At 34.3% G+C, this 25,662-nt stretch overlaps 1 protein-coding gene across 3 annotated transcripts; it reads right to left on the bottom strand.

Annotated features, from left to right (window-relative positions):
- Nucleotides 1-521: 521 nt before the first annotated feature.
- Nucleotides 522-25,549, bottom strand: LOC106871619 (centrosomal protein of 76 kDa). Of its 3 annotated transcripts, XR_016244635.1 has the most exons (13): nucleotides 25,410-25,549; nucleotides 21,865-22,066; nucleotides 17,117-17,335; nucleotides 15,723-15,890; nucleotides 13,607-13,824; nucleotides 12,710-12,901; nucleotides 11,467-11,630; nucleotides 10,073-10,193; nucleotides 8,678-8,890; nucleotides 8,147-8,234; nucleotides 7,182-7,311; nucleotides 5,984-6,190; nucleotides 5,504-5,631 (listed from the first exon to the last, which is right to left on the bottom strand). XR_016244635.1 is itself a non-coding variant. In XM_014918187.3 (12 exons), exons 1-12 carry the CDS (start codon nucleotides 25,470-25,472, stop codon nucleotides 5,493-5,495), a joined length of 1,917 nt encoding a protein of 638 aa, XP_014773673.1. In that variant the 5' UTR covers nucleotides 25,473-25,549; the 3' UTR covers nucleotides 522-5,492. The 3 variants fall into 3 exon arrangements, 2 of the variants coding, with proteins under 2 accessions (XP_014773673.1, XP_089220567.1); XM_014918187.3 differs by lacking the exon at nucleotides 5,984-6,190 and having other exon boundaries at nucleotides 522-5,631; XM_089364441.1 differs by lacking the exon at nucleotides 5,984-6,190 and having other exon boundaries at nucleotides 522-5,631; nucleotides 25,336-25,467.
- Nucleotides 25,550-25,662: the final 113 nt, after the last annotated feature.

Here is a 25,662-nt window from a genome sequence, read left to right as displayed (position 1 = left end):
AAACAATTCTTTCTAATTTTAGCATCGGGTCTGAACTTTTAGTGGGCGGGGTGAAGTCAAGCATATTGATCGCCAGTGCTCAACTGGTATTTATTATATCGACTCCAAAAGGATGAAAGGTAAAATTTACCTTGGCTGGAATTAAACTCAGAATGTAAAGAGTCAGATGAAATGCTTCTAAGCATTTTGCCTGAAGTGCTAACAATTCTGTCAGCTCCTTGCCTTGAAATAGTGGTTTCAAATTTTGGCATAGAACCACTAATTTTATCTGGGAGGGAGTTAGTCGATTACATCAACCACAGTACATGACTGGTACTTTACTGACCCCAAAAAGATGAAAGGCAAAGTTGACCTTGGTGGGATTTGAGCTCAGAAGGGTAAGAGTAGAAAGAAATGCCACAAAGCATTTTGTCTAACATGCTAATAATGTTTGGCTGCTGTGGCATTTTTTTTTTACAGATAGATGCAGCTCTTGGTTTAACTTAACATTATTTGGATGCTGAATTGAAGACAAGCAAAAATATTTTAAAATATTTTTATTAAACAAACTTTCACAATCTGTCAAAATGAGTTTTTCTCTTTTTACTTACAATTTTTGAATCATGAATTATAAAACCTAGAGATATTTGTTGAAGAACTGAACTCTAGGAATAACATGAAAGAAAATATAACAAGTTGTAACATTGGAACTGACTTTGAAAAAATAACACAACAAAATGAAGTTACATTTGATTAAATTTTTTTTAAACATTTTTTTTTTTTTTTGCAGTCCAATGTTAATATAAAATATTTTGATGTCGTGCTTTTATCCTTTTTTTTTCTTTGTTGTTGTACAACAAAATGGCTAAAAATGATTGAAGTTGTTACAAATCACATTTAGAAAATAGAATTTGAAGGAAACAGCTGGATTTGAAATTTGGTTACAAAATATAAATACACTATTTACAACGAATTTTTTTTAGAAAATCTTGTGAAAATGTTTTGAAATTTCTCAACTTTCCAGCAGTTGTAATTATGGAAACTATACTACCAAATTTCACAAATAGAGGCAGAATTTTTTTTTTTAATGGACAGATTTTAATTATTTAAAAATATGGATAGTAAGAAAGTCTTTAAAAAATTTTATTTTAAATATTCAAATTATAAAAAAATTATCCCCTCCAGAGGAGAAATATCTCATTCACAGAAAGTTCATCAATAAATCAAAAACCCCAAAATTTACTGAACCAAAACTATTTGGTTATTAGCATCATTGTATTAAAATACAATTATGTATCAGTTCATTTCTACCTAAGAGGATCACTAATAACTGTTGAATAACCTTTTGTAATATCAGCTGATCCTATCTAATAACCTTTTGCAACGATACATATCAGCTGGTCTATATGTAATAACCCTTTCCAATCTGGTATTTAGTATTAAAACACATAATATTCAAACTTTTTAGTTATTAAATCCACCTTTTAGGGTGATGGATTGGCAGAATCATTAGAGCATCAGACAAAATGCCTTGCAGTACTTCTTTTGACTCTTTTACAGTCTGAGTTCAAATCCTGCCATGGCCAACTTTGTCTTTTTATTTCATTGGAGTCAATGGAGTACAAGTAGTGGGGTTGATGGCATCAATGAATCTCTTCCCCTCAAATCTGCTAGCCTTCTGCTTAAATAAGAAACTATTATTAAATCCACTTGAGATTGTTGTTTCAATGTTGTGTGGTACCCTTAATCCACTAAGGAATGAAACTGGTGCCCCAAACCTAGTTAGGTGTGCAACTAATAAACCTCAACTCATAAACATTTTTCATTAGTGTGGGACTATTACCCCAAACCCAAACATTTTTCATACTATAAAAATACAAATTCAAAATAGTTTTCACCTTGTCAATAGAGGATCAAAATGTTAAAAAAAAGTCGGCAGCTAATGTTACAGAGATTGATTGTATTCTGAAAAAAGTTCTTAATTACTGAGAATAAAAATTGACTTAATTAGTCTCAAATATGCTGATTAATCATGTAAAATGATAAGTGATGTAATTGATAAAATTGATCTTTGAATTAGCAACACAGAAAGCAAGATTTATTTTTAAAAATCAGTCCCTTATCAAAATTATAAACTAATGATAGAAAAAACTATCAGGAAATCTTTTAATCTCAGCAGTTTAATACCAATAAGGAAATCTGTAATAAATTTTTCCAGAGCATATTTGCCAGCTTAAAAAGGAAAAAATACACAAACACACATATATTACTATATTATTACTATAAAAATCACTTTCAAGATCTATATAATCTATCTGTTTTAATTGATGGTTACACCAGGAAAAAAAATTTGATTCAAAATTATGTTTTATGGTTTTACAAAATGCTTGCAGCAGTTATATAATTATGAGAGCCCAAAGAATGTGGGGAGTTTCACAATGATAAACTGTTTGTACTTAAAGAATGTAATTCTTGGCTCAAGAGAACAAAACCTTATATCAGTCTGCACATAAGAGCACTTTTTTTATAAAAAAAATATATCGAAAAATTGCCCCGGGTCCTATAAGCAAAGTTGGACCTGTAGTACATGCTTTAATGTACCTAAACCCTTTTCTCCCTGAATATGCGCAGCTGAAATTGGGGTACATCTATAATGTACCAAGATAACTTTTATGCCAGCAAATATAGTACTCCAGATAAATGAATGTGGTTTTACACAAACAGAACAAGTCAAAATCACAAGGTGGAGATTTATCATTTAACCGTTTTGTTACCATATTTCTGTTGAAATAATGTTTCAATTCATTTGAAAAATAAAGGAGAATTTGGTAAAACAACTTTGGTATTATTAAGCTTTTGACAGCATAAAAGACATACAGGTGTATTAGATGTACCCCAATTTCAGTTGTACATATTCAAAATCAAAATGTTATTCATACATGAGCCCTATCATACTGTGTTCCTAGCCTACTGGGAATAGCATAAACAAAATCGCTACTGGATTCCTGATAAAGCAGTGATGACCAACATACACAAAAAGAGAAAATAAAATACTAAAAACACAACTATTTTGTAGTCAAGTGTATTTATGACTCATTGCTAACAGTGTTTCCCCCATCTGAGCTGTTGTTCAGTTTTGTTTTTAATTGAAAAAGAGAAGAATTTTATGATAAAACAGGCATGTAATGAACTCAACACTTTATCTTGTAAACAAGCAAGGCTTACACTCTTTGCAAACGAGGAAATTATTAATGATGTGTATTCTTCAGACAAAGAGTTTACACTTCTCGGGCAATGTGAGTGATTTGGACAATCAAACTGGTGAAAGTGATTAGGAAAGTAGCAATCTGAGTGAACAAATATGGTAGTTGAGAGATAGGGCTTATGGGAGCCCGAACTTAGCATTTAGAATCTAGAGTGATTTTTTTTGGTGAAGAAAGAAAAAGGTGTACCGTATACAGTAACATGAAATTTCGTTGGAAGGTTTTAATTTGGATTCCTTTAAAACAGGAAGTATCTTAGAACTAAGAAATTCTGAGAAAGACTGAAACCAAAACAACATCTAAACATGATGCTGTAATAGTTACCAAAAACTAAACTGGCATGATACTGTTTTTCAAATAAACTGATAAAAATATTTAGACATTTCCATAATTTTTTTCATGGTTTCTAATATTAATTTAATGGGCTTCCAATTAAAAATAAATAAATATAACTTAAACAGAAGGAAATTTTCATATAATGAATACACAAACAAGAAAAAACATTTCTAGAATTAATTAAAAAATAAATGTTCAACATGAAAGATAACATAGCTGGTGATCTTTTTAAATTGAACAATAACAATAAACTATGTAAAGTAATTTTACTTCTATAAACGTTTAAATAAATTCATTTTAGGATTAATACAACCATACATTTCTGAAATGAGGTATCCTTGGTATATTCAATAACTTCAGCTACCATATGCATACATTTATATACACATATATATATATATATATATATATATATATAAAAGTTTGGTGATGCAAACAGGAAAATCAATGCATGAAACTCTCAGCCCCTTAAGCCACTCTGTAATTGCTGAGTATTAATTTTATATACATTTTATTGCTTTTATGTTTCGTTACAATAAAGACAATTTTACGTTAATCTGAGGGGTTACTCTATACAAGTTTATTCTTAAACAAGAATATGGTTGACAGTGACTTCAAAGTTTTGACCAGTTAAGCCATTATCAGCAGTCCAACAACGGCTTGAGTGGCCAAAACTTTTAAGTCCCTGTCAAAAATACACACACACACAAACACATCATGCAGGCATGGGTGTGTGGTTAAGAACACTTTGCACAACCACAGTTTTGGGTTCAATCCCACTGCATGGCACCTTGGGTAGATGTCTCCTATTATAGGGCCTAGATAACCAATGCCTTTTATATAGAAGCTTGTTGCACACATGTGTGCGTATTGGTGTGTGTGTGTTTTTGTCTCTACCACACTGCCTGACAACTTGTATCAATTTCTTTATACATCCATAACTTAGCGGTTCGGCAAAAGGAACTGACAATAAGTAACAGACTTAAATATAAGTGCTGAGGGTGATTTGTTTTTGTTCGATTAATCCCTTTAAGGCAGCTCAATGACTGAAAGAGGTAAAAGATAAAAGATATGGCTATATATATATATGGCTATATATATATATATATATATATATATATATATATATATATATATATATATATATACATATATATATATACACATACACACACACGTGTAACTGTTGCTGAGAGTTTATCTCACAACTTGAGTTTCATGCCACTGTAAACTTCAGATGAAAGTGTATATATGTGTGTGTGTGTGTGTTGACACTGCAGGATTGAATGGCACTGTCCAGGTGTCAAAACCATAATGATATCCGTGGGGCAGCTGATGATGGAGGTATGTTGGATTGTTGGTATGGTTATGGAATAGTATAACACATCCTTTGATATATATATATATATATATATATATATATATTATACAAAATTAAGGATAAAACCACTTTAATGATTTTATCAAGTGGCCAGCATGAAATAAAAAAAAAACATACGGGTTACAATTTATACTAATTAATAATTATATCAAAGGATGCGGATAAACATCCACCAACACGCTAGAAATAGACACCAAATGGCTCTAAAAACTACATCTCCGTTAGCACCTGTTTGTAGAGCCATTTGGCGTCTATTTCTAGCGTGTTGGTGGGGTTTATCCACACCCTTTAATATAATTATATTATATAATTATAAATGAATATATATATATATATATATATATAAATAAGTAAAACTGTGCAGCTGAAGAAGATTCACACTAACAAAATGTATAACAACAAAAGTTAATAACATGTCTAATTAGTCTGATTAATCTTAATGATTCTTACTTATCAGGTTATCGTAAAAATTCGAGTTTGATGGAAATTGATGAGGAATCATTTGTAAAAATGATTATGCAATGAAATACTGTTTAAATAATCCTTTGGCAAACACAAGCAAACATGGCCCACATTGCACATACACTTTCAGGGTAGGGAAAAACACAGACTCTGACGGACAGGCGGACTTTGTCTCCTCGGCATGAAATGATGTCTTGACAAACAGAGGACCTGAGAAAAAGACAATGAGAGAAATATCAGTTATTATATTATTAGTAATTAATAAATATCAGTAATTGAAAACAGTGAGTTGGCAGGATTGTTACCGCACTGTTAAAGATGCTTAACAGCATTTCTTCTGACTTTACACTCTGTGTCCAAATGCTACCAGGGTTGACTTACCCTCTTACCCTTTTCAGAGTTGATAAAATAAACACCTTGGCAGCATTTGAACTGAGACCATAAAGAACCAGTAGAAATGCAGCTAACAATTCTGCCAGCTTGCTGCAATAACAACGATGATGATGATGGTGCTATCATCATCACTGTTGAACAAGTTGTCATAGTCCGAAACAGTTCTTACGCAGAGGAGTTATTGCCTTCCGAAACATTTTGGAGAACATCTTACTCGTATGTTCCATTTTGGGAGGCAGCGTGGCTTCTATGGTTGCATGTCTTTCCTAACACATTTACAGAGTGTATAGAGTGCAATTTTCATGACACCAATAACAGGGAGTTTGCTTTGTCCTCTGCAACACTAAAGTGTCTTCTCTACTCGTCTCTGTTCACTCTAAGTAAATGTAACAAACAATGTAATTAGGGGAGTGAGTGAAACAATACATACAAGCTGAATAGAAAAAGTAAATGTTTCACTAAGTCCAAGAGTATTTACTTGACAAAGGTCATAACTTTTAATAAAATATTTCAGGGGTTTTAATAAACATGAAATTGAATCACTTTCTAACATAACATGTCAATGAAGGAACCTCCACCTGCTAGAACCAGTAACCAAATTTCCCTCATATCACACTCTACTGGCTTAAAATAAGCAAAGATACAGAAGGTAATGCATTCCAATACACATACAAAAATAGGATGGTCCTGGTTGATCATAGTTCTGCTATATCAGGATTAACCTGAGGTTAAACATGATAGATGTTATGTATAATCACAATAAGATGTGAGGTACAGTGCTATCCCACTGGTCAAGTAACTTTATTTTAATGTATATTACTGGTGTGTGTGTAGGAGCCCTACTGCTTAACTGTTCCAGACAGCCCCAATAATGTACAAACTTCATTCACCCACATTTTATACTACCTAATTTAAATCATCATCATCATCATCACCATTTTAATGTCCATATGGGTCAAACAGGGTTCACTGAGGCAGATTTTCTATAGCCAGACACCTTTCCTGTCACCAAGCAAGGTAATGTTTCTCCCATAGCCAGCCATATTTTCCCGAAAGATTGGAAATGAAAAGCCACTGATCGTGTGAATGGCACTCATTTACAATTATCTCACAATGACAAAATGAGGAAACACAATCACACACACATTAACATGGTCTTCTTTCAGTTTCCATCTACCATATTCACCCACAAGACTTTGGTTGGCCCAGAATATAACAGAAGACATTAAATCAAGTTGTGTTGTGGGGCTGAGCTTGAGACATGATTGGGAAGCAAGCTTCTCAACCACACAGCCATGTATATATAATAAAATTTCAATTTTTTTTTAACAAAAAAACACAAATGAAAATAAAAGCTAAAAACTTACTTCAGAGCTTCATGAAACAACTTTTTAATGTTTGTGTGTTTTTGCTGAATCGGAAAACCACTGAAAGTATGTTTCTCAGGAATTGCTTGCTGCAAGGCATCTTGAAATTCTTCGTTACCAGCAGTAAAACCTTCATAAGCAAAGATTTCACATAATTAATAAAATCTAAAAGAGTACATTCTCATGGACAATATATGTAATACTTTCTGAAGCACATTCACTTCTTGACATAAAAGATAAGTGATAACTGTAAAGAGCATAACAAAGAATATAGTTTTCAAAGATGTTCACTCCAAAGGCTGCACCTTCTATACTACCTGTGTGGACGTTACATCATCTCAAAAATGAAATGCTTCAGAAAATACAATTTCAAAAGAATTTATGTATTTCTTGGTTCTGTATAAACTAACAACAATCTAAGAGTTTTCAAAATAACCATGGAATTTATTTAGGTGTTGCTAGTAATATATAATGCAGCAAAGTGGTTAGTATCAGGAAGGCTATCCAGCCATTGAGACCATGGCAAAGAAGACAGATCCTCTGGCTCAACAGATCCTGTCAAACCATCAATGCAAAGTAGCAGAGAATCTGGAGACTAAACGTTGACGACTATCATCTAAGCTCACCAGAGTCATTGTTCCAGGGCTAATTATAAAATGACTGTATAATTTAGACTAATCAACATGGTTTACTGTATGCTACACACGTTATGGAAGAGTAGCAGTTCTGTAGTTCGATTTTACATCTATTTTTTTTCCTTGAGAAACCATCGTCATTTAACATGTTTTCCATGTTGGCATGGGTTGGACAGTTTGACAGGAAGGAGCTGACAAGCCAGAGAGCTGCACCACACTCCAGTTGTCTGTTTTGGCATGGTCCCTACAGCATGAAAAACATTCCCAAAGTGCCACAATGGGGCTGAACCTGAAACCGTGAAGTTAGCTGAGATTAAAATGAGTGGTTACCTGTAATTCGTTCACATTCATGAGAAGACAGCAAAGATGTCAGTAAGTAAGAAAGTTCGTGATCCCACTGAGTTGTGAGACCTTCATTCTGGAAAATAAATAATAACAATACTTTCATTATTATTGCCACAGGCAGCAAGTTGGCAAAATCATTAGAACATTCTTTTCTCTTTTATTTGTTTCAGTCATTAGACTACGGCCATGCTGGGGCACCAACTTGAAGAATTTTTAATTGAATGAATTGATTTCAATCTGGTATTTATTTTATTGATCTACATTTTGTCAAATTACTAAGTAACAGTTCTTGACACAACACTGGTTTTTTTATACCAGTAAAGATAAGCACAATCATGGACACATATATATGATAGGCTTCTGTGCAGAGGTTCCTTTATGAGGACAATAAGAATAATATAAATAAATTAACTTGAACCAAAGTTTGGGAATATTTCACTGAAAAAAAAAATATTAACTCTTCCAAATAACATGATGAACTGGTTAAATCAATATTTCAGAACATATTTATATTACCTGTCTGTATGCAACGACTAAATCACAAAGTTGCTTCTCAAGAAGATCACTATATTTCACTGTGTCAAATGGATTACGTCTAAGTGGGCAAAGTGGAGGCCAGAGAGGACAAGAAGAAGGTTCACAAATTGACCAGATGGCATTCTCAGACATAGATTTCCAACTGCTTGATACTTTTACATTGAATTCACATATCTCTATGGCATCACTTGACTGGTGAAATAATTTTAAAGGAAATATTTTACTACTGTATGCAATACAAATACAAAAAAAAGAAAAATCTATAAAAACATTCTAATATGAAAAATATCAGAAATAATATGAAAAATATCAGAAATAATATGAAAAATATCAGAAATAATATGAAAAATATCGGACAATTCAGATTGTTTTGCTCTTTATTATCATAGATTTAACATCCCTTTTCACATATATGGGTTGAATAGATCTATAAAGAAACATATTTCTGTATGACATTCCTTGAGTAGTTTAATTCTACAGTCAGATCAGTTTTTATCATCCTTGTACCTTGTATATTCTCCATCTGTCATATAACATCATAGGTTATAATGCTCTTCAGATGTGAACCAACAAAGGCACATCTATGCTCAATCTTTAGAAATACCATTTCAAAACAGGACATATTGGACAGTCTAGTCATAGATATACAGCTATTTGAAAGACAGGATGGTCACAGCTAGAACATCTGCTGAATCAGACTGGCCTGCAGTTAAAGAGCAACTTTTTTATATTCCATTCAATGACTAATAGCCATTTATGATTAATTATTCTTACATCAGTTCATGTGTATGATATTTAAACTTTAGATAATGATTACAAACAATTATGTTTTTAAGTGACTAAGGCTCTGTGCTAACTTTTGTTTTCTTAATGCAATGCATGGATGCAAGAGAACTGATATCATTTCTGACAAAAGCTATTAATATAAACATGTGTGTATGTGTGTGTATCTATATACATACACGTCATTTAATGCCTGTTGTCCATGCTAGAAAGCCGAGGGGCTGCACAGACTCCAGTCTGATTTGACATGATTTCTACGGCTGGATGCCCTTCCTAATGCCAACTACTCCAAGAGTGTAATGGGTGCTTTTACATGATGGAGTGGTTGGCATTAGGAAGGGCATCCAGTTGTAGAAACCAAGCCAAATCAGACTGGATCCTGGAGCAGCTCCCCGGCTTACCAGTTCCAGCCAAACAGTCTAACCCATGCCAGCCTGGAAAGCAGATGTTAATTGATGATGATGATGATGATGATTATTTATATATATATATATATATATATATATACACACACACACACACACGGACAAATGAGTAGATGTATATGAAAAATTATCTGTTTTGAGAAATAGATATAATAAATATATTTACCTGACAATTGGCATAGAATTGACAATGATTAAAGATACATCCTACAGTTCTGTAAGGCATAGGATGAGCATATTTCTTGGCCAGAGGTGGATTATTTTGATCTAAAGGTTTATGAATATACCTACAAAAAAAAATTAAAACGCTTTTTTAAAATTATCTCTCCCAGCTTTATGGAGGAAATCAATTTTTGAGTTGAAAATTATCTTTTAATAAACCCTTTTGACACCATCCTGCCTGAGACTGACTTTGGTTCTATGATACAAACTTCTATTTCTAAAGTATTAAAAATTCAAATCAACCATCAAAAGGTGTTAAATCAAGACCCAAAAACCAGCTTAATAGTAACAAAGTTATTTCATTATTCATTAATTTTAAAATTAATTGAAACAAAGACAATATAATTCAACAGGAATATGGTAACGAAAAGGTTAAAGTAATGTAAATTGAAACCTTCCAATAGAATGTAGAATTGTACAGGATGCATTTAATCATGACAGTATCACAAGTGATATAGCCTTCTAGTCCACAATACACAGAATAGAAAACAACATGAGCACAGACGTGGCTGTGTGGTTAAGTGAGCTTTTGAACCATAGGTATCAGGTTCAATCTCACTATGCAGCACCATGGGCAAGTGTCTTCTTCAAGGATCCAACCCATGCAAGCATCGAAAAGTCGACATTAAAACAATGATGGTGATTTCTTAAAAAAAGATTACAAACATTAGGCATACAACTGATTCATTTAATATCCTGTCCTAATATTGTTGACAAAGAGCACAGGTTTGATCCCACTGCACAGGTTAACTAAACCTTGCGAGTGAAACTGTACAGAAGACTATCATTCATGTACACACACACACACACAAGTACATGTATAATCATCATCATTTAATGTCTTTTCCATACCTGCATGGGCTAGAGGGAGTTTGTTGAGGCTAATTTTCTATGGCTGGATGCTCTCCCTGTCACCTGTTTCTAAGTAAGGTATTTACCCATTGCCAGACATGTTGTCCATGAAAGGCAGGAAACAAACACTGTTTGTATGAGGGTGATGCTTGTTTACAACTATCACATGATATCAAGGCAAGGATACACACAAACATAGATATAGGACAGGCTTCTTTTCAGTTCCTGTCAACTGAATCCACTCATAAGGCTTTGGTCAGCCTAAGACTAAAGTAGAAGACTTAGTCAAAGTATCATGCAGTGAGACTGATCCCTAGACCACATGGTCGGGTTCTTTGCAATATTTGAGTATGGTCAGTATGCTGATGTTGTTTAATAACTAATTAAGACATATTCTTGCTTATAACTACATTCTGACTTTCAAATTAACACTATACATATTTCTTGAAGAATTCGAGTTTTAAAAAAATGTGGAGACTAACTTACGTAAGACCAGTTAAACTCTCCCAAAATGTTACCAGTCCTTCACAGCTGATTGTAACAACCCAAAAGTGGATACTGCCTTTTGACTTGGTTCCTACACATACATATGCATTTAGACCAAAGCCAAGCAACAGACTACACAATAAAATAGCATGATCCATGGATCCCTGGAGAAATAAAATTACAACAGTGATAATAATATACACACTTAGAAACAGCCTTACATTAAGATTGAGTATAAGATTTATTTGTATAAAAACGGTGTGTATAAATTTGTGTGTAAAAACAGTTTATATAAAATCTATAAAATATATATATCTAGTGTGTATTAAATTTCTATATATGACAATGGTGTGTAAGATTTATAATATAAAAACAATATATATAAAAAGAGTCTATAAAATTTATAACATGTATAAAAACAGTGTGTATAAAAATGTAGAACAGTACTAGCTATAATATATTGTCCCATTTTACCTGATGTCATTCAATATTTATATATACATTGTTATATACACAGGAACATCAATTATAATTTGGAAACCATTACAATATGAATAATTATTTCCATCTGCGAATAATTAATCTGATTGTTAGCTAATGTTGATTTAATCAATGAGAGTTAAATACTGTGAGGAATATAGAATCTAACATTTAGATCAGCAGCTGCCAACTGCAGCTCCCAGGGCCTCATGCAGCTCTCAAAGCATCCTTCCAGCAGTCCTCAACAGTCTTCTCTTGATAAATATAATAAATTTTTCTTTGACTTGTGTTCTACTTTTTTTGGTGTGGCCTCCTCAAAGAAATCCAGGTTTTGGATCTGGCCTGGATATTAAAATGGTTGAGAACCACTGATTGAGATGCTTGGCTTTTAAATGAAAGGGTGAAGAAAAGAGATAAAGTATAGGTCAACAACCCAACTAACAACACCCTCTCTTTTTCTCTCTCTCTCTCTCTTCTTCCCTCACTCTCTCAAAACAAAGCAAAGGTCCTGAAATGTTATACTTTCACTCATCATTACAGCAGAGCTTAATTAACTCTCTGATGAACTCTCTACCAACAGCCTAATTGCTGCAGACACCAATCAATGTCCTAATTTAATGCCAACTGATATAAACTTTATACAGCAACAATACAAACTAATGACCAAGCTACAAATACCACAAACGTGAAAGAAACTATAAACAGAAGCCAACTGAGCACTGGTAGATAAAAAAGAAAAGAAAAGGAGAATTGAATTACTCACTCCTTTATTACAACACAGAAAAGAATGCATTGAAGTCCATCTTTCTGATGTCATTGCATGTCCTATTGTCTCTGATTTTCCAACAGGGATTAGACTGACAAACCGTGCTGCCTCTCGTGCAGAACTCAACAATCGGTTGGCTTTGAGACGTTTTACAAACGAACAAACAAAACGGTTTTTGGAGTTTTCATCCTGAAACATGAGAATGAAAACATAAAAATATCTTTTACAAGAGATATTAGCTAACAAAATTATTCCATTTCATTTTATAAAAATATTTCTGTAATTTTGGCAGATATAGGTAACTGATTTTCATGAGGGTACGGCTCGAAGGACTGCATTGTGCTCTACTGTCTATTTTGTCATGTTTCCAATACAAATCTGAAATTTAATTTATTTTGAAATGAGAGAGATGACTTCTCGACCATTGTGAGGGTAACTCATTTTAGAAAGTTAGGTACCCCAAACAAACTGAATATCATCATCATTTAACATCTATATTCCATGTTGGCATGGGTTGGACTGTTTGACAAGATCCATTGTACTCCAAGGCTTGCTTTAGCATGGTTTTTATGGCTGAATACCCTTCCTAATGCCAACTACTTTACAGCATGTACTAGGCACTTTTTAGTAGCAGCAGCACTAGGGAAGTTGCCAAAATGGTTTTACAGTTTTAATAATTCTTGTTTCTTCACACAAACAATCTTTGCAAATGAGTGTAAAGCCCTATCAAACCATGAAAATAGAATGACAAACATAAAGACAGAAAGACACCACCACCACCTCTATGATGGTGATGTTGTGGTTAGCAGTAGTCCTAGTTTAATGCCAACCCATGTAAACTTAATACAATTTCAGTTTGACAATAATTTTAAAGATAGATAGAACAACTCAAACCTGAGCAAATATTTTCACAATTCTATCTTTGAAAGTGTCATTTATTTGTAGATATTCACTCCACCAACTGTTGGCATAAGCTATAAACTTCTTCTCTTTCATGCGCTGACTTTCCGTTTCAGACTCTGTTTGTTTGGTAACAGCTTCCTTTGATGGATTCATAGATAAATTCGGAAACAACTGTAATTGTATTTCCAACAAACCCACAGGAACTCCACCTAAAAAGGAATAAAAGAAAACAATTTATTTTATTTTACTAATTTTAAAATCATCATCATCATTTTATGTCTGCTTCCCATGAACTGAATGCGTCAACAGGATCTGAGAACCATGTCTAGCCTGGTGTTGCCATCCGGTTTCACCAGTCCTCAGTCAAATCGTCCAACCCATGCTAGCATGGAAAGCGGACGTTAAACGATGATGATGATGATAACATATATCATCACCAGCATCATCATTTAATGTCTGTTTTCTCTGCTAGCTTGGGTTGGATGGTTGGACGGTTTGACTGAAAACTTGTAAGCTAAGGAGCTGCACCAGATTTCAATCTGATTTGGCAAAGTTTCTACAGTTGGATGCCCTTCCTAATGCCAACCACTCCAAGAATCTAGTGGATGCTTTTTACGTGCCACTGGCATGGGTGGCAGTTCCGAAACACTGGTAGGCATGACTAACGACCTCACTTGGCTTGACAAATCTTCTCAAGCACAGTATATTGCCAAAGGACTCGGTCGCTTGTCACTGCCTCCATAATAAATAAATAATATATCACATATAAATAGGTTTTCTAAATAGTTTCTTGTATAAATTTATAATTACAGAGATGTTTTTATATGACATATCTCTAGTGGCCTTAGACTGTCACTGTGAGGCCCCTTGGTAGATAACCCGACTCCCTTGATCATAGAGAGACATGACTTCTCAACTAGTAAAGGATTTAATTTAGATCATTTTAAAATAAGAAGTTTGTGTCAGAATCAGGGACTGTTTTGAATGGATTAAACCAGATGATGGATTGAGTCTACTATTCAGGATTGACAACAGTCCACATAGACAGAATTCCAGTATTACCAACTACAAAACTGTCGACAAACGGCTATGCAATAGGACAGTTACATTAAGAGCAAGTGGTGAGATCAGACACCAAATCATGTACTTACAAAGCAAACTTCATAACAGACATTGAATATTCCTCAATAACTACACAGCCATTGATTATTTATCAATAACCACCGGAGCTTGGTGCAACTCTCTGGCTTACCAGCTCCAGTCAAACCGTCTATACCATGGCATTATGGAAAACAGATGTTAAATGATGATGATGATGATAGAGATGACACAACCATAGATTATTCATCAGGAACTTATTCCAAAGATGTAAAATATCCAAACAGTTTACTTATATAATTTTTTTTTTTTTTACACTGGCATGGGTTGGATGGTTTGACCTGGCAAGCTGGAGGGCTGCACCAAATTCCAGTTGTCTGATTTGATATGGTTTCTATGGCAGGATGCTCTTCCTAATATAACCCACTTTACAGAGTGTACTGGGTGCTTTTTATGCAGTGCTAGCACAGGTGCTTTTTACAGTTCAGTGATTAATGTTAAGAGAAGCAAGTAGTGTCTTTAATCCCTTTGTTACTGTCACATCAAAGACCTTGATGGAATGTACAGGACTTACCAGTCTTGACTTTCAGACAAGACTTATGCATCAAGGAGTGGAGGTTGTGTCTGTGGCACCATCACCAACCTGACCCACACCCATGATGATGGTAATATTCATTCATTCAAAGGGCAGTGAGCTGGTAGAATCGTTAGCACGCTGGGCGAAATGCTTAGCTGTATTTCATCTGCTGTTATGTACTGAGTTCAAATTCCACCGAGGTTAACTTTGCCTTTCATCCTTTCGGGGTCAATTAAATAAGTACCAGTTATGCACTGGGGTCGATGTAATCGACTTAATCCCTTTGTATGTCCTTGTTTGTCCACTCTATGTTTAGCCCTATGTGGGCAATAAAGAAATAAATATTCATTCATTCAATCACTATCACAAGCATTTAATTCATTCAGGTTTGGTAAACACAAAATGTAAATTAATTCCAGAAATTTAGATTACCTGTTCCTATTAAATCAATGGAGGCAGTCATTTCTCCCTTAGACAGAACAGGCCGCCAGTCATACATATGGGAAGCAACCAAGAAGTTCTCACCCATGTTATTAGTTCGTATTAAAACAATATTGATTTTATCTGATATTGTTAATAAATCAGCAACACTTGTAAGAGCTGAAAAAAAAAATAAATATCAGTCATTAGAAAAAGAGTAAATATGCTTTAATAATTAAGAAACACCTTATTAAAGAAACAATCAAACTGGATATTTGTACTGAGGTCAATGCAATCTACTTCCCCATCCCCTCAAAAATAGTTGACCTTGTACCAAAATTAGAAATCATTTTTATATTATTATAACTATAATTATTATTTTTCTGCCTCCAATATTGGAGAAGCAATGTTACACCTAAATAAGATTACTTGCCACATAAAGGAGGGCACAAATCTTGCAGGTACCTTTGGATTCTACAAAGCAATGACCATCACTGCTCAGTGCCATGTAGCATAGAACTTCCAACAACACCTTTTGCCTGTTCCTTCAAACTACCTGACGAGTTAGCAGTCATTACTATACCAAACAAAATGCTTAGCAGCATTTCTTCGAAATTTGCATTCTGAGTTCAATTTCTGCCAAGGTCAACTTTGCCTTTCATCCTTTTGGAGGTCAATAAATGAAGTACCAATCAAGTGCTGGGGATGATGTAATCACCTAATCTCCTTCCAAAAAATTTCAGGCACAAGCTCTAAAATTTTAGGAGAGGGGGGATAATTGATTACTATTATATTATTATTATTATTATTATTATTGTTGAGTGAGAGAGCAGTGCATGCCAAAGTGACACTGGGGCAAAATATGCATCCCAACCATATGTGAATGACATATGCATCACAACCATATGTGCATGACATTGTGATCTTATATCAAGATAAATAGCGCATGACCTTGCAGGTGGAGCCCAGTTAGAATTTTCTTCAGGTCGAGTAGCCCTTCCCATTCAAAAGGTCTTTGAATAAGGGTTGTTTAAAGATGTTGAATGAAACAAAGATGTTGAATGAAACACCCAAAAGTGAATTATGCAAACCCCAAAGAATTCCTCTCAGCACATGGCTGTGATGCTCTCCCACTACTTCTCCTCGTGATCAGAGATGCACATATCGTCAGCCACCAAGGAACATGCTCAACTGGTTATGGTCAAACAACCGACACGCAAATCTGTGGTATTGAGCAGAATATTTGCTGCAGCCCATCTTTTTTTATACCAAGACAAAACAATGTACATGATAACACTTCCAATCAGTTAAGATTAGAAGCCATGAGAGCCACAGCCTGGTACTGCACCAGGGCATTTATTATTATTATTATTATTATATAAAAGTGCATAACTGTCACTACTAACCTTGTGTAGATTTACTGAACTTGAGATGGAACTCTCCAGTTATGGCAGGATCACAAGTACATGGTACACGTTGCGTGTTGAATCTTTGGTTTTCAAATAAAATGTGAAGTTGAAAATACGACTGGGCTGGCTGACCAGGAGGCTGTCTGAGATGGTCAAGGAAAGCACGACCACCTTGGATTTTGAGAATAAGTTGCTGAGTTGTCATATCGACTCGAGCTAAAAAACAAATATATAATCAAGTTATTAATAACATCATCATTTAGTATCTGCCTTCCATGCTGGCATGGGTTGGACAGTTTGACTGAAACTGGTAAGCTGCAAGGCTACACCAGGTTCCAATTTCACGCATGCACATTGTTGGTTTTTGATTTTGTCGACAATACAGTATAGTAGGGTCAGTTGGGCACTGTCTGTGAGAAAAACAGCACCGTGACGCAATTCACTCTGCCAGAAATTTGGAAACGACATGCTGTACTGCTTGGCATTCATGCCAAAAGCCCCAATACAAATAGTTGGTGAACAGATTTACCCATGTTTAAAACTTTTCCTAAAGTATATCGGTTCAGGTAATATTATCTACACTTTGCATAAAGATTTGCATGTTTTTTGTTTCATTCGTTTAAAACATGCTTGTAAGCAAACATGGTATCGTAAGCAAAACATGACCAGATTGTTGCTTTGAAAACTATTGGAGTGAGCAACAAGGACATAACAAAACAATTGAATGTGTGCCATAAAATAGTGTTCAATACCTAGAAATAATATATGGAGTCCACTTCTGCCTCTAGCAAGCCAATTTATATATATATAAATAAATGGAGTTAAACGCAGGTGTTATTCAAATTCTTTTACTTCTGACATGTTTCGAAGATATCACTGGTATTATTCCAAAGGAATAAAATGGTGTAAAACAATGAAATCTTCTCTTCAGGGAAATGAAGAAATGAAACTCATCAATAAGACATTTTAACAGAAAATGATGGATATGTATAGTGATTAACTGAACGCTATTAAGTTTGTTTAAAAAAAACGTTAGATGATATAACGTTAAAGGTAGCCTGTAGAAAGAGGAGGGGTAAAAGAAAGAAGAAACCAAATAAATGAGAAGTATATAACTATATGTATATTAAATAAAACCATATAGACTTGGAAAAAGATATATTTAGTGAATGTGAAATGTAAGAAGAAATTTAATGTTTAAATTATATATAATGCTCTGTAACTGTATTTACAAGGGAATTTTTAGAAAAAAGAATAATAAATACTTCAGAGTTACAGAGAAGACAGAATTCCTTGCCTTTGTCGTAAGGTATGGAGATTAAGAGAATCAACCAATCTAAATTAAATTGTTTATTGTGGTCTTTTAGATACCAAATTAATTTAATAAGTCCTGTACTGTTACATTTATTCATATCCCTAAATGTAGAGTAATGATTAGAAATTCTTCTAGATAACTGAGATGTGCCTCCAATATAAAAAAAAATACTTCATTACCAGAAGTAATTTTACACTGGTATATAGAATTTTTAATTTTAGAGTTACTTGACATAAACTTGATTCTGTTGTAATTGACTTCAGATACAATAACCTTGTTACTAATGTTTCTAGGGGGGGGGGGGTATTAGCTACATTAATGTTAGTATTAGTAAATGTATCAATATTTAATAGTTTAATATTATGTGAAGAGATAATTTGTAAGAGATTTTTTGTGTTAGAAAAACCAATCCTAATCGTGTGTGAGTTGATAATAGAATAATACCTAGAATTCTTTGGAAAATTCCTAATAATAGCATCACGAAACTGCAAAGGCAGATTAGATTTAATTTGCCTCCCATAAGGAATAATTAACCAAATTGTTTTACTATTAGTTACCTTATTTTTAGTGTAACTATCTTTGAAAGACATAGATTTACCTTTAGAACAAAAATGGGGAATAAGAGTTATCTCCCTTCCTCTGTTTGGTGTTGGCGTATAAATTAAAATTGATATCATTTATATCCTTACAACTAGATTTCATATCTCCATTAGTAAAGGTAGAATGAGATTGAATGGAATTAAGGTAGGTAACTTTCTCTGTATAGCCTGCTTTAAGTAAGGCAGAGTTATAAAATTCAGCCTTATCACTGAAAATGTCGACATTAGCAGATAACTTGGACAATCTAAATGAAATATTCTTAACTATATTTATGTATTTTATACAAAATATTTCACGTAATAAAAAACAAGGAGTTACAACTTTTTACTTCCCTGGTAACTATTTATCTATTCTTTCCATGTTAATTGTTAACAAGGGAAAAATCGCTCCTTTGCGCCACATGGGCTCAACTCTCTTCCCCTCTTCATCTAACCTCCTCCTCCCTCGTACTTCCTCCCATCCACTTCTCTCTTGCTCCGACTCCTACTTCTTAGCACCCCTACTATCTTTCTCCTCTCTTCTCTCATACCCACCTTCCCCTTCCCCTTCATCATCAACCCTCCCTTATAAGCCCACCCCACTCCTACACATTCCTATCCCATCTTCCCTATCCTTCCCATCCTATCCCTTACACCCTCTGCCTACCCACATACCCCACCTCTACCTCCACCCTCAACCTAACCCACACCCCACACGTGCTTTCCCCACCTCCCAACACCATCACACCACACCACACTACACCATACCACACAACACTTCACATCACACGACCATGCACACACCAGCACTGACCAATTCCCATCCCCACATTTTCACACCTACACATACGTACACGTCAAGATCACCAGCCCTCTTTCACACGCACATACGAACTCTCTTACACACACACGCACCTTCGTCTTGGGATCACTACCACTTTATTATCTCCCCTTCTTAGCTCTCCTATGTGACCCTTCTGTCCGACTTTCGCCATGATAGATCGCTAGCCACTACACATTTTTTTTCTCTCCTTGTTTCTTTCTGTCAAAGAGCATAGGCTCGAAACGTTAAAGACTTTTTCACTTCCTGAGCATTATACTAATACATCCGTTTGTTTTCTACACCACCTGTCTTTGTCTTTTGTAAGTTACAAAATACACCAGTTTTCATCTCATGCTGGTATAAACAGCCGCATGGCTGAAACAAGTAAAGGAATAAAAGAATATATATACAACTGGTTTCTGCACAGTTTCTACCTGCCAATAGCCAGCAACACAGTTTGGTGGAAAGCTAACAACATAGTTTCTCAAATAACGTTTGTAATATAAAACTAAAAGACAGAAGATTGTAAGGGTAATGTTTAGTTATTTCAGAGATGGACAAGTGTTGGCTAATGTTTGTTGGTAGTTTTAACCTGTCAGAAAGCAGAAAGCTCACATGCTTCCAGCTGTTTCAAATCTTATGTTAGCAGCTTATCTTAATGGCTGTTGACAACCATATTTTTTTGATTTATATGTCTGAGAAAACAATTGAAGGAAAGTTAATTTTAGTTGAATGTCTAGTGAGAGGGGTGGGGTAGATTTATGAGTATTGCTTCTGTTGAGTTTCTGAATCAGCCTTTTAACAAAAGACATTCCAGCTGTGACCATCCTGCTTTTTCTTTTCCTTGGGATTGCATATGTTAGACTATTCATTTAATATATCTTATTTTTAACACAGCAAAATGTGGTTCAACCCTGTAACATTCAGATTACTCTATCAAATGTAATCTTTATTTATTCACATTGTTTCAAATTAATCATGCATCATCTTGTAGCTTTGAGATTTTGATGATATAATTGTTTTAAATGACATAGTCGGGTAGGTGTGAGAGGCCAAATCTGGCCAGGTAGAACATTTTGGGCCAGATATGGTTGGTTTAAATGCTAAAGGGTTAAGGAAGGTTTGATTGTTGTTTCTTTCAGGTTGAGCCACCATGTTAAGGTTTCTTTCTTGGTTTGATGTTGAGTATTGTGTAATAGGATGATTTCAGTAACACTCAGACTAACTGTTGCGATAAAGATTTAAAGAAAGTTAATGATTGAAATAGCCATTGATATATCATACTTAATGCATATACACAATTGAAAGGCAAAATGTGGTTTTTCTCTTGATAGACATATTGTGCTAAAAACAGAATATTTATTGGATTGAGGCAAACATCATTCCAGCAATGGCTCAAGAGAATGTCAGATGTGTTTCAGCCTTCTCAGTGACATGAATGTAATTTTCTTTGCCACATACATGCCTAAATGAAATTTACCCTCTTTGATATAAAGAGAACAGTGAATATCTTTCAAAATCTGTCTCTCCCCCCCTCTCTCTCTCTCTCTCTCTGATGTTAGTTTTCATTAAAGTCATCATCATTATCATTTAATGTCCATTTTCCATGATAGCATGGGGTGAACATTTTGACAGGATCCAACAAGCTGCAAGGCTGTATCAGTTCCCAACATCAGCTATGGCATGGTTTCTATGGTTAAAAGTCCTTCCTAATGCCAACCACTTTATAGTATGTACTGGGTGTTTCTTTTTCTTTCTTTTTGTTTTTTTTTTTGTGAAACTGGCACAAATGAGACTACTAAGTAACTTGCAAGACAAAGTAAATAAAAAAAAAGGTCCTCTTGACTAAGAGGTGGTTTTATGCCAGGTACAGAAGGCTAAAGTAGGTTAGAAGTAAAAGTATAGGTGTTTTGCTATAGAGATACATGGCGACCCCATAATATGCAAGGATGGATGAGAATAGCTGAAAGGGAAATAAAGATGGTAAAGATAATTATATTAAAATCATGAATTATAAGTTAATACTCACTGTCTGTAAGCACACAGGGATTTAATTGATTTAGTGCAAGTGCATCTCCTTCACCATTTTTAACATCTTTTAACAAACTGTCAATAGTTCCATTCTCTTTAAGCTGTTTCATAACATCAGCAGGATTTAACATTTTACCATTGTTACCTTCAGAGCACTTTAAGTTGGGGATGATGGATCTCAGCTTGTTCTGAACAGATGGCTGAAAAACAACAATGAAAATCAGAAGCTCACCAGCATTGAGTGAATTCATTTTCAGTATAAAATAAAAATTTGTGGAATCCGCAATCAAATATTTATTGAGTGCAGGAAATTTGCTTTCTAATCATAAGGTTTCAAATTCAGTTCCACTGTGTAACACCTTACAAGTATCTTCTACGAGAGCTTGAGGCTATAGTAGATGAAAACTGAAAAAAAGACCCCTGTCTGTTTATGTGTGTCTCTCTCTCTCTCTCTCTCTCTATCTTTTCAACAATTTGATAATTGTAAATGAGTATCACTGTCATACAAGCAGTGTCATTCATTTCCAATAATCTGCAAAAAGACATGTCTGGCCAGAGGAAAATATTTCCTTACTAGGAAACAGGCAACACTTGGCAACAGGAAGGGCATCCAGCTGTAGAAAATCTGCCTCAATGAACTTTGTCCAACCCATGCAAGCATGAAAAGTGGACATTAAAACAATGATAAGCTTGATGATTTAACAAGGATTTCATATTCAAGAGACTGGTAAGATCAATGGAGTTGATGTAAGAGTACAATTCTGGGAGGAAGGGAAAAGATTTAGCAAAGTAGATCTCCATTATTTTGAGAATAATGATTTAGCAAAGCATTCAACAGAACTATATACCAGTAATCAGAAACATATGTAGGAATATTTAACAGGATAAAAGAAGGTGAAATTTGTTATTTTGTTTATATATATAGGATAAAGGGAACTGGACTTATTGCAATATCTCTGTTTGGCTATTTACTGGTTGCATACCTAAGACTTTTTGCATATTCCATCTGCAAATTTTCAACATTATGACTATTACGTAAACCCAAACTTCCTGAAACAGCTGTCAAGTTAAGAAATTATGTATTCCCTTCTCAGTATTCTGTACTTTTTATGCTTTCATCATCATTTAACGTCCGTTTTCCATGCTGGCATGGGTTGGATGGTTTGACTGGGGACTGGCAAGCCAGGAGGCCACACCAGGCTCCAATCTGATCAGGCAAGGTTTCTACAGCTGGATGCCCTTCCTAATGCCAACCACTCATATTTGTGTATGTATGTGTGTGTCTTGGATTTTTCTTATAGCCACTCTTGATGCCATGGACCTAGTTCTGGATAAAGAATTCGAACTTTTCATTTCAGCACTATTGCATGTTTTCTATACTGAGCATATCTAGCTCTCACCTACTATCTGTATGTATGTGTATATACGTGTGTGTGTGTACAAAATGGAAGCTGTTTTATATATATATATATATATATATATATATATATTAAACAGCTTCCATTACTTTTGACATGCAGGAAATGAGGGCCATTATTGGAAGGTCAGAGAGGTTATTCTTCTTAGGAATAGGACACTGTTGCACATTTTCTTAGATTACAGTAGACCCTTGTAAAGAATGACTGAAGAGTTTGCTCTGGGGTACAGTTTAAAAGTAATGGAAGAAATATTCTCATAGACATTTGAATTGTTGGGTTGAAAGGATAGGAGTTTTACACTTGTTGGCAGCTGTGTGAACATAATGATTGTGTGTCTGAGCAGATGGAAAGAAGATGAATAATTAATGTGTTGACTTTATCTGCACTAGCGCTACTTAAAGGAGTGGTCGACATGGGGTATAAAGGAATAGGAATGGTAAGTAACTTAATATCACTGCCAAGGGTAACTGAAATAAATGGAGCACTGTTAAAAATGAAATGAAACGGTTGTGTTCACTAAGATCTTATAAACAGCACCACAGTAGCAACGATGGCAGCTATTGTATTTTCAAAAAACTCACTAAGTAAAGACTAAAAGCAAGGAAACAGAAAGAATCTTAGCTAGAAATTTTACTATATCAACAATTTACACATCACAAAAAAAATCACCAGTTATAGGAATGCTTTGAATAGAGAAATGTTCAGAGGAGAGGGTGCTCATAATAGAAAATCCAATACAGAACTGTTAAATAATCCTGATTAATTAACTACTGGTTATTTTTTCCACCGGGTGTGGATCTATATAATAACCTAACTACTTGTGTCTCAGGCACTCCCTGATATCAAATTAGTATGCAACCATATTCCTGCAGACTACATTACCGTGGCTGAAGGAAGATTCTGACATCTAGTAGGCAGTTCAGGATCACATTATACCACACAGATTTCATGGGCACTGCCATCCAAGAAATAAATCGATATCAGATTTAGTTAGCCAGGTGTGAAGAATAGGCTTGTTAATATACAATTTTTGAGAGAGTGGAAGATGTATACAAGTTCAGTGATGAACGGATATGAAAACTGGGAAATTATTGTACTAGAATCGTATTAACTAATTCAATCAATCAGATTGAGCACGTGTTATACATAGCTGAACCTTCAACATTTACTATAAAGATAGAGAGATATTTCAAGGATGACGAAACAAGCGGGTTGAAATAAACGACATGATGGGTCTTAGGGACAGAAACGGAAGCACATTCTGAAAATAAATGGGATGAAAATAACGGTGCTGTGAAGATACCTTATATCAGATGACCTGGTTCACCTTAGCAATTTTTAGGAACTAGAAACCATTAAAGAAGTTTATTACAAAATTTAGGCTTTTAACTGTTTCAATAAATTTTAGATTAATTGATGATATTTGTTGACATTAAAAAAATTGTCAAAAGCTAATCATTCGTTACTATCGCCGTTATCTACAAAATTACTATGAACGATTTAATAAATTCGGGTAAAAATGTCAGGCATATACTAGAGTGTCCGTGTGTGTGTGTGTTATGATTAATATTAATTCAATGATAAAATATTAAATGAAGAGAAACTGTTGCAATTTGCAACTTTTAGGTGTTTTTTATAACTGAAATAAACAGGCTAAAATTCAAATTTCAAATAAAAATATTGAACTTCGATCATTAATTACTAAAAATAAGGAGTAAATAGACACGACGATGATAACTTAAAATGTGTCTAATTACACACACTTTAATTCATTTTAATTTCTTTTAATTTTTAAAACATTTGGGTGAAATAGAAACGATTTGCAGTTATTAGAGAGGAAGGTCAAAACTTTTGATCAAAATATAGATAATAATAATTATATTCGGATAAATAAATCAACTTTAAGTATATAAAATTTAAAATGTAAATTGGTTTTTATAGAGAAAGGTGACAATATCATATAGAATTGTCTTATATTTGACAACAATTTCATTAATAAAGACATTCGATAAACAAAGCCGCTTGTAACATGTGCTGACATGACAACTTACTGTCATAACAACTTCCTCCACAAACATACCGTTACAGCAACCGTCATAACATTTCTTACAATGTCCATCCTTACCTGGGCTAAATGATTTTGGACCCTCTGTTTTAACTGAATTACTTTGTCTGATTTTAAATCCATATTTACAACATGTCCATCACTGAATTTGTCGGACGTGCTTTCGAAAATGGCCGCGTTGCTTTGCGCATGCTCCAATACCTTAGTAACCCCGCGAAATATTTTGCGGGATTTTTAAGAATTACTTCCGAAATATATAGGCATGTTCTAGGTGAATATATCGTTCAATATAATGATGTTATTTTCTTCTTCC

Source organism: Octopus bimaculoides, chromosome 1 (assembly GCF_046866305.1).
Source record: "Octopus bimaculoides isolate indiv1 chromosome 1, ASM4686630v1, whole genome shotgun sequence".
Classification (NCBI taxonomy): domain Eukaryota; kingdom Metazoa; phylum Mollusca; class Cephalopoda; order Octopoda; family Octopodidae; genus Octopus; species Octopus bimaculoides.
Note: the sequence above shows the minus strand (reverse complement) of the source record. Positions and strands in the feature narration are given on the sequence as shown.

Bases quoted from the DNA above. Each gene is read 5' to 3' on its own strand.
- LOC106871619 (XM_014918187.3), bottom strand. From the start codon at position 25,472: ATGGATTTAAAATCAGACAAAGTAATTCAGTTAAAACAGAGGGTCCAA. The intron at 13,825-15,722 runs GTAATCTAAATT...ATTCCTTTTTAG, and splicing joins CATTGATTTAATAGGAACAG to GTGGAGTTCCTGTGGGTTTG. The intron at 11,631-12,709 runs GTGAGTAATTCA...TTATTTCTCCAG, and splicing joins TTCTGTGTTGTAATAAAGGA to GGATCCATGGATCATGCTAT.